This window comes from Camelus bactrianus, chromosome 8 (genome assembly GCF_048773025.1).
Source record: "Camelus bactrianus isolate YW-2024 breed Bactrian camel chromosome 8, ASM4877302v1, whole genome shotgun sequence".
NCBI classification, from domain to species: Eukaryota; Metazoa; Chordata; class Mammalia; order Artiodactyla; family Camelidae; genus Camelus; species Camelus bactrianus.
In genome coordinates, this window is record NC_133546.1 from 29,141,925 (window position 1) to 29,158,291 (window position 16,367).

Genomic DNA, 16,367 nt, shown 5'->3' on the forward strand with positions numbered 1-16,367 from the left:
CAATAATGAGCTTGCTACATTGTAAGAGACAATTATTTATAGCCTATACTGAATATGATCCAGGTTCTAAATGTCTTCCATATTTTTTGCTCATATATATTTTATTTGACCCTCTTACTGCCCTGACACAGTAATAGACTATAATAGTGAGCTCATAAAATGCAAGAGCCTTTGAAAGATATTTCCTTAACTCTTCAACTAACTGGCTGGAAAGTTAATTTGACTTCTCAGGTTATTAACATTGTAAATGATAACATAAGGTAACACATTTGGAATCTGAAAATGCTTTAGGGAAAAATACATACCTAGTGAACACAGAAAACATCTGAGTGCAGAAAAAAGTGATTCCATTTTTAAAAATAATAATCTCTGACCAGCTTTGGGCTATTGATGATTCATTAGTTGACATCTTCAAATTAATAATTAATTCACTAACCCTTAGGGTGACTGATTCAAATGAGCTGGATAATAAACACTGTTAATGTCTACTAAAATATATTTAAAATCAACTAAGAATATTTTCTCACTGATTCAGTGATTAAAAATTATAAGCTTGGGTTTTATTCCAAAATAAAGTATAAATGGGATGCCTTTTGCCGTGCATGAGTTTTCAATTAGTAGAAAAAAAGACATACGGCATTCTCTCCTCTCTCTATTACCCCAAATCCCACATTTCTTCCTTCCCTCCTCCATGTCTTCCTGCCTTCCTTCTAGCACATGTGGTTTATTGAATATGGATGCAAATGACTCATTTCAGCTCCACAGATCTTGTTCAAAGATAATATAATGGCTCAGAAGGGCATAAAGGCATAATTTTCATGGCAGAGTTATGCAGTCAATAATTCAAACACAGGAAATCAATGTATAAAATAAGTACTGAAAATTCTCATTCCAAACCCTATGCCTCCTCTAATGTCAGTCTGTAGTATATCACCCCCTCACCAACCCCATACATACTTCGAAGATGTTATGAAAATTTCAAACTGTATTTTCTGCCTGAAAATTTAGATACTTTTCTCTTACTAGTCTTAATAAACTCTAAAGCTAATCATCAGATTTTGAATATATGTTTTTAAAAAACGTTTTTAAAAAAGCCTGGTTTGATTTTAATTGACATGGATACTGAGAATCAATAGTTCTGGATTTAAGTCATGATTCTGCCACAAAATTGCATGTTCCCTTGGGTGTAGCTCCCATGTCATTATTGCTTCTCTATTCCAGATTTTTAACGCTTCTATTAGCAAGGATTCTATCTTTAATACCACAAATATTGTGACTTTGTCTAGATTATAAACAACTGTACTGCCAATAAGACCTTCACTTTTAATTTGTAGAGTCTACATGATCCTGGAGACAGTCCATGCTCTTCGGTGTTGAGAAAGAATTAGAGACTTTTTAGAAATCTCAAATTATTAAATGGCCTATGGGACAAAGTAATTTTCTTAATCATTTTTATGATAAAACAAGTGCTAAATCAACTAGTAGTAAAGAGAAACAATAAGAGAATACATGAAGCTTAAGATTATGGGGAAAACCAACTTCATGTGAGAATGACAAGATCCAATGGGTAAAGGTTTCCTGTATCCTCTTTATTACTTATTTTCTCTTTCCTTATACTGCCAGCAAAAGAACAAACATAGATGTAAACAAGTTTACCAAAGATGTATTCCAAGATAGGAACTGATCTGTTAACCTGTGAAGATTGAGTGACCTAATTCCGTCACGTTAACGAGCTCTGTTCTTGGGCAGGCCTGATTTTTAAATGACTATCTCAAGATGACATCAACTATTGAGTAAAAGGCACTTCAGTGAAATGGGTCTTGTCTTCCCTCATGCCATCACCCTGGGAGAAAGAGCACGTAGAGAGAACCTAAGAGAATGACTTCAGTGTGAATTCAGATCAAAAGGACTTAAATCATCAAATGGGGATCCAATATCAAGGTTATATACCCTATTATTGATACAAGGTCTAAAACAGGATTACAAATAGGGTGGGGGAAGTATAACAGGGCAATTCATTGAAAGTAAGAGACAGAATAATCTATGTGTGGCTCTTATGATTCCTACTTAGAGAACAAGCAGTTAAGATTTTGGAGCAATCTGAATACCATGGCAGTTGAATACACACTGCTGGCAGGTCAACGTTTTAATATTTAAAGCACTGTAAGTAAAGTTTTGGTAAATTGATGGATTTTAAAAAAAATCTATTTTACTTCTTTTAATTATTCATGATGTGTTTTTACAAGGATTAGAAAGGGTTAGATTTGAATTGCTAAAACAAGTAGGTAAAAACTTATCTTTATCCAGTAAACTGTTAAATGCTGGTATAATATCTTTGATACAGAGTTGTGCTAAAAATGGTTTTCTTCTTAATGACTTATACTGATTACCACTGTTTCTTCTAAAACTATATAGACAGAAACATTCATTTGAGCCTGAAAGCTTTTATAATTGATGGCTGTTCTTAAGCCAACTACAGGGTTTTCTAATTTTTGTTATGTATCAAAAGTAGTATTTCCTACTTCAAAGAAGCTCTACCACTTTTGTTTAAATTATTACACTAGAGGGGAGGGTATAGCTCAAGTGGTAGAGTACATGCTTAACATGCATGAGGTCCTGGGTTCAATCCCCAGTATCTCCTCCAAAAATAAATAAACAAATAAATCTAATTATCAATGCCCCCCAAAAAGTTTTAAAAAAAATTATTATACTTACATTAAGATTATCAATGCTAATGTAAATGTAAAATTGATCATACATTCTGCTTTGGGCCACCTGCCATCACCTGGTATGGATAATTATAACTCTGCTTATAAGTCTGCTGACTACTGGCTCACTGTTCTGAAGATGCTCATTGGTTTGGGGAAAAATATTAGATCCTTATGGCTGCTGTAACAAATTACATAAAATTACATAAAATTAATGGATTAAAATGACACACATTTATTCTCTTGCAGTTCCAGAGGCCAGAAGTCCAAAATCACTCACTGGGCTAGTCAAGGTATCGGCAGGGCTGGTTCCTAGAGAAGCACTAAGGGCAGAATCCATTTTCTTGTTCCTTCCAGCTTCCAGAGCTTCCTTCCTTGCATTTCTTGACTCGTGGCTTCTCCCTCCATCTTCAAAGCCAGGATCTTCCATCCTCTCCCTGCTTTGGTCGTATCACCTTCTCTTCCATCTCCTTTTTATAAGGACCCTTGTGATTGACTTGGGCTCATGTGAATCATGCAGGATAATCTCCCCCATTTTAAGAACCTTAATTTAGAGCTGCAAGTCCATTCTGCTATACAGAACATGGACACTTTTGAGGGGGCTTTATTCATCCTACTACAGAGGATATTCTTGGAGGGTAGAGTGGGGACAGGGTGAAGGTTAAAAAGCTCCTAGGTGACACTTGCAGGTAGTAATAACCCACATTTGTGGAACGCTCACTACATGCCCAGTGGGCACCATCCTGGACCCTCTGTGAGCTTCAAACCATTAAATCTATGGTAATCGGTTTTCAGCCCAGGGCACCGAGAACCCTGGAGTTCAAGGGATAGAAAGGACCTGATATTTTATGTTCTTATTCACCTCACTTCACATTTGAGGAACTAAGGCTTGAAATTAAGAAATTAATTGAAATTGAATTAATTGAATTGGAGAGATTCAGTGATTCATTCAAGGCTACACACAGCAAACCACTGGGGGCCTGTGGTGCCCTCCTCACCCAATCCAGGCTAAGAACACTGAGCTTCCCCTCTTCTCAATGGCATGCCTCATGTGATGGGCACACCCCCAAATTCTATGTTAAAATCCTAACTCCGTGTAATTCAGAATGCAACCATATTTGGAGATAGGGCCTTTTAAAAGGGGATTAAGGTGAAACAAGGCCTCTAGGATAGGGCTTGAACCCACACGACTGCTGTGGTCAGAAAAAGACAGGCACCAGACACGCACAGGGAGAGGGCGGCCTTCTGCAAGCCCAGGAGACAGGCCTCAGGACAAACCAAACACCTTGATCTTGGACTTCAGATCCAAGAAAATCAATTTCTATTGCTTAATCCACCCAATCTGTGCTATTTTGTATGGCAGCCTGAGTAAACCAATATAGCCCAGACAGGCCACGGGCCTCAGAAGCTCTTTGAGCTGGAGGCAGCTAGGTCATGGTCCAGACTCCCGGGGTTTCCCAGAGGAAGAAATGCAGTTTATAAGTAATTTTCAACATTTATAAAAGCCTAAGGGAAATGTACAAACATGCAGTCTAACTAAAATTCCAGGTTTCATTGCTTTGGAGTGGAATTATATCAAATCAGTATGGTAACACAGCTATCTCATATTCATTAGCAACAGCAATGTGGTTTTGATTAATTAAAAATGGAAAAGTTTTAAATTATTTAATAAAGTTGATTTCTCTGATAAGTAAAAAACTCAGGCTTTTTAATGGCGAGGCGGTAGAACAGGAATCACCACTTTGAGCCCCCAGTTCCTTTATTTAAATCTTCCAAAAACCATGCTGTTTAATCCTCTTCAAATTACTAGAGCTTTCAGGAGTAAACTTAGCAAATTATATGGCTTTAGTCACTTGTCACATCAGGGGACTTGAGAGCCATTGTCTTCAAATCTGGGAGTATCACTGACATTTGTTAGATGCTATGTATCTGGTTATTTTCCTGAAAGTCACTGAAATTTTAAGTGAAAATGATCCTGAGTGTATTAGTCAGGGTTCTCCAGAGAAACTAAACCAATAGGAGATTTCTCTATCTATTTAGATGATACATAGATAGATAGATAGATAGATAGATAGATAGATAGATAGATACATACATACATACATACATACATACATACATACATATATTTATTTTGAAGGATTGGCTCTCCTGATTGTGAAGCCAAGAAGTCTTACAATCTGCCCTCTGTATGCAAGCCAGAGAAGCCTAGGAAAGCAGGTGGTGTAGTTCTTGCCCAAACTCAAAGGCCTAAAAACCAAGGGAGCCAATGCTGTAAGTCCCAGTCTGAGTCCAAAGACCCAAGGACCAGGAGCACTGATGTCCTAGGGCAGGAGAAGATGGATGTCCCAGCTCAAGCAGAGAGAAGGAATTCACCCCTGCTCTGCCTTTTTTGTCCTATCCAGGCCTTCGATGGATTGGTTTATGTCCATCTGCATAAGTTAGTGCAATTTTTGTTACTCAGTCTACCAATTCAAATGCTAATCTCTTTTAAAGACACACCCAGAAATCTGGATGCCCCTTAGCCCAGTCAAGTTTTCACATAAAATTAACCATCACGCCAAAAATAACAAAAGATGAAAACAGCTTAATTCAATTGGATGGACCTAGCTCTTTAACCTAATAGAAGCAAAGTAAAAAAGCCACAAAATGAAAAACCCCAGGGCATGTGGTAGGATATCAAGTACCTTCAGTTGAATGTATTTGAAAGTTTAAAAAACAGTACTTTAAGTAGAAATGTATTTTATTTAAAAAATAACAGCAAATGTATGAAGAACACAAACTGGTATTCACTGGAGGTTTATTAAATGCTTTAAGGTAAAATATTAAGCCCACTCTGTTACAACACACAGGCTTGATGTTCTAACAAGAAACACTGTGCCTCAGTTCAGGGAAGCTCGTGATGCCAATACAAGGTAGAATTGGGGGGAGCTACAAATACAGAGCTATCTTCCTTCTTCTCTCCCAACAACTGCAACTCTGATGTTCAGAAACGTTTAGGCATTGGGAAAAACCTGTAAAATTTCCTGAGTATTCCATTAAACAATTTTTAGAAATTATGTTACCTTAATGGAAAACATGAAAATTTTCTGATCGAAAAATCCACTTTAATATTTATTATCTTCAATAACCGAGAACCACAATCCTATACATTTATTACACCATAAGAAAGTCTTTGGAGTTATCATAAGGCTTTCCAGCACAAGGTAAATTTCAAGGCAATGGATCAAGGACTAAATTTTCTTCAACTACCAACTTAGTGATATGCGAAGATAAAAGAAATGTCAAGGTTACCTGACTATTTTCCAAATAACAGGATCTAAAAAATATTGGTGGAAGACAAGGATATGGGGATGAGTGGATATTGGATGATAACAGACATGATTAGGAAAAGGTACTGAGACTAGTTAGCACTAACTAGCATATATTTTCATTCATTACTCAACATTTTCTTCATATATATAGTTATTTCAAGGTAGCACTTCTAAACACTAAATTGGTTCATTCATTTGTTAAGTCAGTTGCAAAGAAATTTTGATTCTGAGTATCTAAAGTTATAGCTAATAGCATTTTGATATCTACCCCTAAGACTATCTGGCATTCTCAGCCTTGGCTCTTCAATAAATGGTTTCTTAATAAAATATCAATAAACTAGAACTGATGTTGAAAAAAAAATACTGTCTATCTAGAGCTCAGGGTACTCGTCACAATCAACTTAAGCAATTCTTATCAATTAGTTCACAAGGAACTAAACTAATTGAACCAGTACATACATGTCACCTTGCACAGAAGCTAGAACCTCCTTTTAAATAATTCAAACAATCCTGTATAAAAGCAATTATTCAGAAAATCACACCTAAGATTTGCATTCACACTCATTTATAAATATACAGTGAATCTGGGGCCTAAATTTGGTACTTCTGGTCCACACTTTCGTACCCAGCCTTTTCCAAATTGGACACTCTGCTCTATGAATATGATCATTGACGCAAGAACTTTAAAGAAAAGAAACTTTAATTTGGATGGAAGTATTTTGTATTCATACTAATAAAAGAGATCATGCTTTCAAAGGAGTGGGAAAAATAAAATCATATGTAATAATATAGAGTACTGTAATCATAAGTAATCCAAACATATAGCCACCCCCATTACAGAATTAAGCAGCCAGGTCTAATAATACACTACAAACCATTTGATTAAAAACGCTTATAACCAATGCTTTAACAAGGAAATGCTGGGGGAAATAGGTTCAAAGTAGATAGCCTTTTAAAATAATATATATATATTTTAACATTAAAACCTTGTTTCAGAAGTTCCCCGCTTCAAGTTGTTACTCAAAAACTCATCATGTTCAAAACTCAAATTATTGTGAGATCTTGAAATCATAAGAAGTTTCTCCTTATTGGTAAAGTCTTTCTTGATTGCAGCTTGGGGCACAAGCAACCTCTCCATCGGGTCCTCTTTGTTCTCCAGTTTCATATATCCTTTGCTGTTGCTTCGATCCAACCGAGGCCAACTTGGATGTTTCCGTTGCTCTGCCTGAACAGTTAGGGTGGAGTGACCCCTGTCTAAGTCTAAGGATTTTGAGTGTGATGAGAGCAAATGCAAGGATGTGTTGGACCCAAACTGTCTTCTAGCAGCCCCAGGAGACAAGAGCTGTCCAGCCCCAGGTCCAAGGGCCACAGAGGACTTGTACTGACTTGCCAATGACTCCCCAATGGAATTATTCCTTGGGAGCATCATACTGACCGGCTGGAAAGACTGACTGGCATTGGGCAAAGGGACCACAAGGGAGTCCATTGACAAATTCCTTGACCTACTTCTGAGGTTATCAGCATCCTCAGTGATGTTATCTATACTAGGCTCATCAATAACACAGTTATTTAGTTTGATCACAGGTAGTGTAAAAGCACTGATGGAGGATGACACAATTGATTTGGTTTCACATTTCTTAGGGCCACCGGTCTTATCATCACTTGTCTTGGAAGGAGGTGGATAGAGGCCACAAACAGAGGCAGAGCTGTCAGAGAGCAAAGGTGGCCTAAGATGCCCACAACTCTTACTTTCATTTAGTACAAGCAGCCCATCCTCCTCAACAGAGCTGTCCATCTGAAAATTGCTCCTAAAACCTGGGAAAGAAGCAACAGTATTTGCTGCCAGTCTGGAAGCACAGGAGTTCCCATTCTGTTTTACTTCTGTTTCTCCCATTAAACCAGTGTAGATGCCATTCATATGCTTTTGCTCCTTGATTCTTAGCGTGTGGATGTCGATGACTGTGGAGTAGATATCCCTCATGTGTATGATTTTGGTTTCTCTATCACGGTTCTCATGAAGAATGGCGTTAGCGCAAATGAAAATGAAAATGCCAATCCCCATTGTGAAAGGGCCAAGCATTTTCATTTTATCAGAATGCAAATGCTGCTCAAAGAAGCGAACCACCACACCACCTTGGTTCCGGATGACCTGAGTTTCGTTTGTTGACAATGTTGTCTCGGCATCGATAAAGTGTTCTTTTTGGGGCCAATATCCAAGGACTGCCATTGCAATTCCTACAATGGAGATAAGAACTCCTAAAATGAGGAAAAAGCCAGATGGGGAATAAAGCCGGATTTTGCCTCGAACCACCACAACATCGGCCCGAGGTCGGCGCCTGACGGGTTTCTTCTCCTGGGCTGCAGGTGATGGGCTGAGGTTGACATGATGCTGGGATCTGGCAGAGTCCTGCCTTTTCAAGGCAGCCAGGCCAGTTATCACCCCACCAGTTGCTATCATAGCTCAATCTTTTATTCTGAAAAGAAGAGAAAAAGATGATAATCTAAATATGTTCTCAGGTATGCTCATCAGTTCAACAATTGTTTATGTATTTTTGTTGTTGTTGTTTCATATAATCAATGGGGCACAAAAAGATCTTTTTAACTGACATAGTTTGAGTAGAAGTTTTGTTTATTGACTAATGTAAAATTCTGGAGATTCCCTTGGCACAACATTGTAAAATGATTATAAATCAATAAAAAATGTTAAAAAAAAATTCTGGAGATTCCCTTTTTTGGCTGAATTAATGTTTCTATTATTAATGAAATGTAAGCTCAAGGCATATTTTACTTAAATAATTTTATCACTTACATGAAACAGTTCCCTGATCTTAAGACGCATTCTCTCTCTCTCTCTCTCTCACACACACACACACACACACACCATCCTTTATTATCTGTGTTAAATAAATAGAAATATCCAGAACACTTAAGAGGCCCCAACAAACCCTAGATTTTTAAATAGAAAACATCCCAGCAACTCATAGTTCTAAGATCACTCTTGTGAAAGTCACCAGTGAACTCTCAGCTATTACATTTAATTTCTCCTGCTCAGTTCTCGGCCTCCTTACTTCTCTGTTTCCATGGGTATTACTTGACCCTTCCTTTCCTGAAACTCACTCTTGTCCAGCTTTTTATGACACTAAGTCTTCCTAGCTCTTCCCTAACCTTGCCCACTGTTTCAATTTTGGCTCATCTTCCCTCACCTAAAAGGAGACTACCTTCCCCTGAGTGTCCTCTCCTTGGCCATCTTCTCCTTATGCCCTCCCTGGACATCCATATTCCTTCCTATGCCTTCTACCATTTCCTTTATGCTAATGAGTCCCAAGTCTATATTTCAAACCACAGCCTGAGTGTATTTGACATTTCCAACTTTCTGCTGGGGAACCTACTTTCATGCTCCACCAGTAAAACTGCTCCTCTTCCACTATGCACCACACAAAGTTGAACCCACCTTCCACCAGGACTACTTGACTTGTCTGACTTTTTCAGTGGTGTCAGTTCTCAGGCTTGACTCTTCACAGTTATCTTTACCCCACTCCCTTTCTTCTTCCTCTCATTTCCCAATCAGGTTCTAAATCTTAGAAATTTTCCCTCTAGAAAGTCTCTCAGTTCTACCCCTTCATTTCAATTTTGCTCTTCTCAGCCTAGTACATTCTTCTTAACTCTTACCATTTAGTAACCAGTATAATAATCTCCCAACTGCTCTTCCAAATTCCATTTCTCTTCCCCCACAATCAAGCTTACATGCTGAGGACAGATTAATTATCCTCAAATACAGCTCTGAAGTTGTTTAAAGAGTGGAAGAATGGATAAAATATTCCCCACTACCTATTAAAGTTTTAATTTGAGATTTCAGATCCAGAGAATTTACCTTTATCTCTAACTGTTGTCTTTCATTTACATAAAACCAAAACCCAACAATATTGCCTGTACTCCATACTACACTGTTTCTGAGACGTTAATACGTTTCATCTGTCTAGACCCCCCTCCCCCCCCATCGTATTTCTCGTATTATCATCTGGCTACTCATCAAAGCTCATATTCCACTTCCTTTATAAAGCTTCTCTGATTGACTCACCAAATCCCACACAAGCTCATTCCTCAGAGCATTTTAGCAAGTTTTCTATGGCACTCGCTGTATTATAATATCTTAGTTTTTCTACTTCTTGTGGTCAAACATCAAATTTAATTCATATTTCTCTTACCAGAAACATTTAATATAATATCTTACACACAGCTAGTGTCAAGAAATATTTTCTAAAATGCTCAGTAAGGGAGTAATACTTCTCCTGAGATTTGCTAGATGACTATCACATTACTATACTAACATTCCTAGTTAAAATTTTAAACAAATTTAATACCAAAACAAAAAGTAACATTTTGTGTGTTGGTAAAATATTTGTCATTATTTGTCATGAATAGTTCTCAAGCTGCCAAATCTGCCTGGAAGGGAACAGAGGATATTTTAAGACCCACAAGGTCTCTGGCAAATTTCTGAGGGTTTCTTCATGGCATTGAATTTCGTCTTGCAAAAAATCAAGCTCTCCTTTGAATTTCTATTTATGATTTCTAAATCATGTTTAAATAACAAGGTTGTGGATGGTATCTACAGTTTTAGCTAGCTGAACACGCTGCTGAGTAAATCCAGCCTTGCCTAGAGTCATCACTTGGATTAAAATGTTGGAAGAACAAATATTATAACCCATGGCTCTACTCTATGAAATTTATCAAAGTATACACACTATAGTTTAGAACTTCTCCCAAACCTTGGCTAAAATAAAGCTTCGTTGTCAGCTTCTGTTTTCTTGATCAAAACCAGTTTTGGGTGTTTGAAAAAATGCTTAGATAGCAGCCACCTAACTCAGTTATTTCCATATGGCAGGATAAGGATTTAGTTTGAAATCCTTCAAGTAGAATGAAAACAAGGGCAAAAGGCTTTGATCTGGTTTAAAAGCAACCATTGTGACTCCCCATTCCAGACACATTCCTAGTCCTCCCCAAGTTGTGGAAACATTTTCTGCTAGCAATGCCATTTTCCAATCTTGAAGCTGATAGAAGAAAAGGGGCTGGAAGAGAAACAAACATTTTGAGAAAGATGAAGAAAGCAAGACAGAAAAGAGCAGTGAGTGACTGGGCTCCTCTGTGAGAAAGTAAAGCGGGTTGGACGAGACAGGAAGAAAACGCTAGGGCAGTTTAAGAGCATGAATGAAACTGAAAACAGACTCACCCTAGGATCCAGCAATCCCACTCCTGGGCATATATCCAGAGGAAACCTTAATTCAAAAAGATACATGCACCCCAATGTTTTATAGCAGCACTATTTACAATACCCAAGACATGGAAGCAACCTAAATGTCCATCAACAGATGACTTGATAAAGAAATTGAGGTATATTTATACAATGGAATACTACTCAGTCATAAAAGAGTAAAATAATGCCATTTGCAGCAACATGAATGGACCTAGAGATTGTTATACTAAGTGAAGTAAGCCAGAAGGAGAAAGAAAAATATCATATGATATCACTCATATGTGGAATCTAAAAAAAGAAAAGACACTAATGAAAACAGAAAAAGACTTGTGGACATAGTAAACAAACTTATGGCTACAGGGGGAAAAGGGGGTGGGAAGGGATAAATTGGGAGTTCGGGATTTGCAGATACTAACTACTGTATATAAAATAGATAAACAACAAGGTCCTGATGTATAGCACAGGGAACTATATTCAATACCCTGTAATAGCCTATAATGAAAAATAATATGAAAAGGAATATATACATGTACATATAAACACATGTGTACGTACATATGTACATATACATATATATATAACTGAATCACTATGTTGAATGCCAGAAATTAACACAACACTGTAAATGGACTATACTTCAATTGAAAAAAAAAGTGTGAATAGGAGGAGGAAAGAGCCCTGGAGGAGTTTAGAAATCAAAACTAGAATGAGGGGAAAATGACAGGCTCCCACAGCTTCTGCAGCTTCTACCTGGCCAGCCTGGACAGGGGCACCAAGACGTCCAAGGACTAACAAGCTCAGGTTGGGGGCCAAGGTCCTCCTTTAATTCAATTCAAGGCAATTCAACACTAAGTGAGCCTCTTTTAGGATTCGGGGCCCCAAACTGACCCTTGGGGGAAAGCAAAAGTGCGCAAACTCAATTACTACTCCAAAGACCTTGAAAGCTAATGAACAGGTGCATATATCTACGTAAGACAGTATGTGACAATCCCTAGAATAAAATTTTAATCAGGGAGGACCGTTAAAACAGGCTTCATGCAGGTGATAACATTCTAACACTGATCACCATAAAACAAATCAAGTGAGTGGCATTTCGGGTAAGGTCAAGAGAAAGGAAGGCTGGAGACCAGAGCTCTGGCTTGCCTTCAGCACACAGTGCAGCCCTGAAGGAAGAAACCAGGCAGGGTGAGAGAGGAAGGGGATGGCCAGGTCTTGGAAGGTAGTGAGAGTCACTCCTGAATGCCTGAATGTTACACTCACAGGCCGCAGAGCTGGAGGAAGGTGCAAACACTGCTGTCGTCATCTTAGGAAAATTAACCTCAGCTTGTAGATGAAAGCTGTAATGAGGAGCTGATATTGGAAAACAGTATAAGGATGCTAAAGGCAGCTTGGCAATAAGAAGCCAAGTGAAACTATAAAACCTGAAGGGAGTGAATGTACAGGCCTCTGCATCTTCAAACTGCAACCTCACCTTGGTCCAAAATACTCAGTACATGCAAAAACAGCCTAAGTCTACTTTTTAATTTATGCTGCAAAGTCACATCTCCTCCATCTTATACTTTTGTTTTGTTTTGTCTTGTTTTTTGGTTTTTCTTGGTGGTGGTGAAGGGTCAGAGGTATAGGGACACTGTTAACTACAGTCTTCTTATAGTAACAATCATAGCATTCTTCTAAGTGTTAATAACAAAGGTAATAGTAATAATAGCTAACACACACTGCTTATAGTCAGGCACCGTTCTTTAGCAATAAGAACATATTTAACCTCACAACTATTCTGGAAGTGGACATATTATGGTCTATATTTTGCAGATGAGGCAACAGAGGCTCAGAGAGGTTAGGTAACTTGCTTAAGGTCACACAGCTCAGGGGTGTCCCCAGAGCTTGTGCTCTTACAGAATTTGAGATGGGGATGGGCCTCCACATTTGCTTTCAGCTGAGGTCCTCTTTCCATGTCAGTTTTTCTTATTTTGATTCCTGTTTCTATCAGAACACCAGACTCTAAAGAATACTTTGTGCCTTCAAAACTGTGAGTGTAAACCAACCGGCTCCCATTTCTTGAATCACACTGACCACCTGGGAAAAGTCATGGGGAGTAGATGAAGATGAAGGCCTGGCCCTGCGTGAGGCTGGCCTCTCACACCTGCTTCCCTCCCCTTCAGCATGTGGAGGTGCAGGCTCAGAACGGACCACTCCCCGCCCCTACTCTCCTCTTCTCTCTACCATCTGTGACAGGACAGGGTAGGGACTTATTTTCTCAAAGGTCCATGTGAAGAATTCTTCTACACCGAGTTTCATTTTGTCAGCTTGGGCACAGAGTTTGGGTTGATCAATTTCTCTGGAGATTGGATCCAAGGCTTCACCCAAACTTTTGGAAACTGAAGCAAGCCCTGCGGCATTCCCCTAGAGATCTCCTCCTAGGTGGGCGCTGTTAATCTGTGTAGATACTCATTCATGTAATCGGCAAAAATTGTTAACTGATACTGGAATAGACATAGGGCTCAAAATATGTGTCATGGCCTGAAGAATATCATGCTTATTAGCAGCTACCTTTTTGAGGAGGTCATTCAACTAGCTGTACATAAACCTAACCTGAGGGTCAGCTACACTCAGGGTTTCCATATTCTCCAAAAAAGATACCACGATTTTGTTAAATACCAAGCTAAAAGACAGGTATTCTTCTGTTGACAACCCAAAATTAAAAATAAATTAGTCTGGGTTAACTTTTGGCTACATATTTGATCACCTTATTTTTCATTCCCAGTGTTCATAAATCAGCTCCAGCTTGCCAGCAACAGCTAACAAGATCAGCTGCTTAGACTCTGCACGACGTGCCTTCCTCTTCACAGGGCGAACCAGGGCTCCCCTGGTTGTCTCCAGGCCCTTGTCATTGAACCCACTGGCTGCAGACCTCAGGAAGCATCAGTAGGAATTCAATCTCATTTGCTACCTTTCTCATGACAGATGTAGACTCTTGCATTCTTTGAAGCGCTCTGTTACCATCTACTCACCTACCTTGGGCTCCTCTTCCCTCTGGACAACGTTTATTCTACACCTTTCAGGCAAAAGCTCGTTCTCCTCAACTAAGAAGATTTCTGCCTGTGCACCACGTAGTAACACTACACCATCCCATGTAAGTGTCAGGTTTATCCTCTCCTATTCTTGCTCTGATGATAATTCTAAAAGCCTTACTGATGTCCTTTACCCTTTTTACAAGCTTAAGCACATTCTGGGATTTGCTTTTTATAGCACTAATCCATACCAGGTTTTAATATTCCCACCCTCAAGGAAGTTTCTTTCCGTACATGTAAGTCCTCTTCTGACCACATGTGAGCCTACCACACACCAGACACGATCCTAGATGCATTCACATACTTAGATCTGAGGTAATGGTAAGTAAACAGACTTGCGGAGTTGAAAGCCTTAGAAGACTTTGAACCCAGACAGTCCTTTTAGCCAATTAAGGGCCAGGAATGTTGTCTAAGACCCAACAATGAAACAGCAGAAAGAATAGGATTGGAATTCAAGTTTTCAGACTCCCAGTCCAATGTTCATTCTTGGTTAGACATTCCTCTATTATTTTTCATGCTATCTCCCAATGCCTCTCAGAGTTCCTGGAGGTAATAAATGCTCAGCAAGTTTTGTCTGTGGACTGTAAACTACCCTGATGAATGCTTGGATATGACTGAAATACACTAGGCACTGGGCATACAAAGTTAATACCCGGTCCCTGGTTTCAAGGAGTATGAAGCCCAGTGGGAAACTAAAGTGCACATTTAAGATAAAATGAATGAACTGCTATGAGGGAGTTATGCCAAAGAACGCTCTTGCACACTATCTGGAGGAATCAGGGGAAGCTTCCAAGAAGCAGCAGCAGGTCACGGAGACTGGCGCATCGGTAGTTCTCCACACAGACTCGAAGTCATCCCATTCCTCCCTGTTTCACAAGGGTCCTTACCCTATGGCTTTCCTCCATTTTCTAAGCTGAAGTGTGCCTATTATTTTAAATAGATTTGATATTGCCTTACTTGTATATTTGAATTTTTATTCTTCTCTCAGGGTTTACAAAGTTGCCAGACGGTGAGGCTATCTGCCAAAAGGAAGTAAAAAGTAATCTATGCCTTCAGGACCAAACAAAAACATTATATAAAAACCCCATGTGGTATCCACAAATGTGACAGATGGAAATATCTTCTGTTCAAGCTAGAACAGTTTCAGGACTTCCTTTCCAGTAGAGACATTTTAAACTTTGAGAGGAGGATTTCTAATCCATATCTTTACTGGAGTTGACAGAGAAAATGCCTATGGATGACAGATAGCTCAATCATATTAAAGTTTAAAAAATGAGAATAGAATAGAAATCATCTTTTAATGTGTAGCATAATGGCTGTGCACAGGGACTTTAGAATCAGAGATGAGGGTTCACATCCTTGCTTCCTTAACTTGATAGCCATGCAACCTTGGACATGTTGTTTTAAGCTTTTCTCATCTCAGTTCTCCATCTGAAAAATGGCAAAACTCCTCTTTAATACAGAGTATACAGTACACAGGGGGCAGAAGACCTGGGGAGACCTGAATTCCTCCACACCCCTTTTAGCCATCCTTAAACAATTGTCTCAACCTCTTGGGCTCAGTTTCCTTATCGGTAAAATAAGAATAGTAACAATACCTACAGGGTTGTTGTAAAGCAAAGGAGATAATGAATGCAAAGCACAGATCAGTGTCTGGGAACTAAGTTCTGGACATCAGTGACATCAGCTGTGGTTGACTTTACAGTCTTTTTAAGGATAAAATGAAGTAATATATATAAAGTGTTCACTATAGTATTGTTTACAGTAACTCCTCCGTAAACAATAGCTGTTATTATTAACTCTTCATTGGTCAGTATTATTAACTCTTTCATTGCTCAGCTAAGGAAACCGAAAATATATTTTAACGTATTGAGTTAAACAATTCATGATGGTGAGGGAATTATGACTACAAGTTGGCACGGAGATTTAGAGTCAAAAACTATCTGAGTGGAGTCTGTGTATGTTAGTGGCAGAACACTGGTAATTTAGTAGTTCCAAAGAAGAGCTGAATTTATGGAAGAGATAG

At 38.7% G+C, this 16,367-nt stretch overlaps 1 protein-coding gene across 2 annotated transcripts in view; it reads right to left on the reverse strand.

Annotated features, from left to right (window-relative positions):
- Positions 1-5,491: 5,491 nt before the first annotated feature.
- The window catches only part of TMEM200A (transmembrane protein 200A), a 64,861-nt gene continuing 53,985 nt past the window's right edge, over positions 5,492-16,367 (reverse strand). For both annotated transcript variants that reach the window (XM_074368379.1, XM_010965541.3), the window contains one exon: positions 5,492-8,496. In XM_074368379.1, the coding sequence (XP_074224480.1) occupies positions 7,002-8,480 (1,479 nt within the window). In that variant the 5' untranslated portion in view covers positions 8,481-8,496 and the 3' untranslated portion in view covers positions 5,492-7,001. The remainder of the gene's footprint in view (positions 8,497-16,367) is intronic.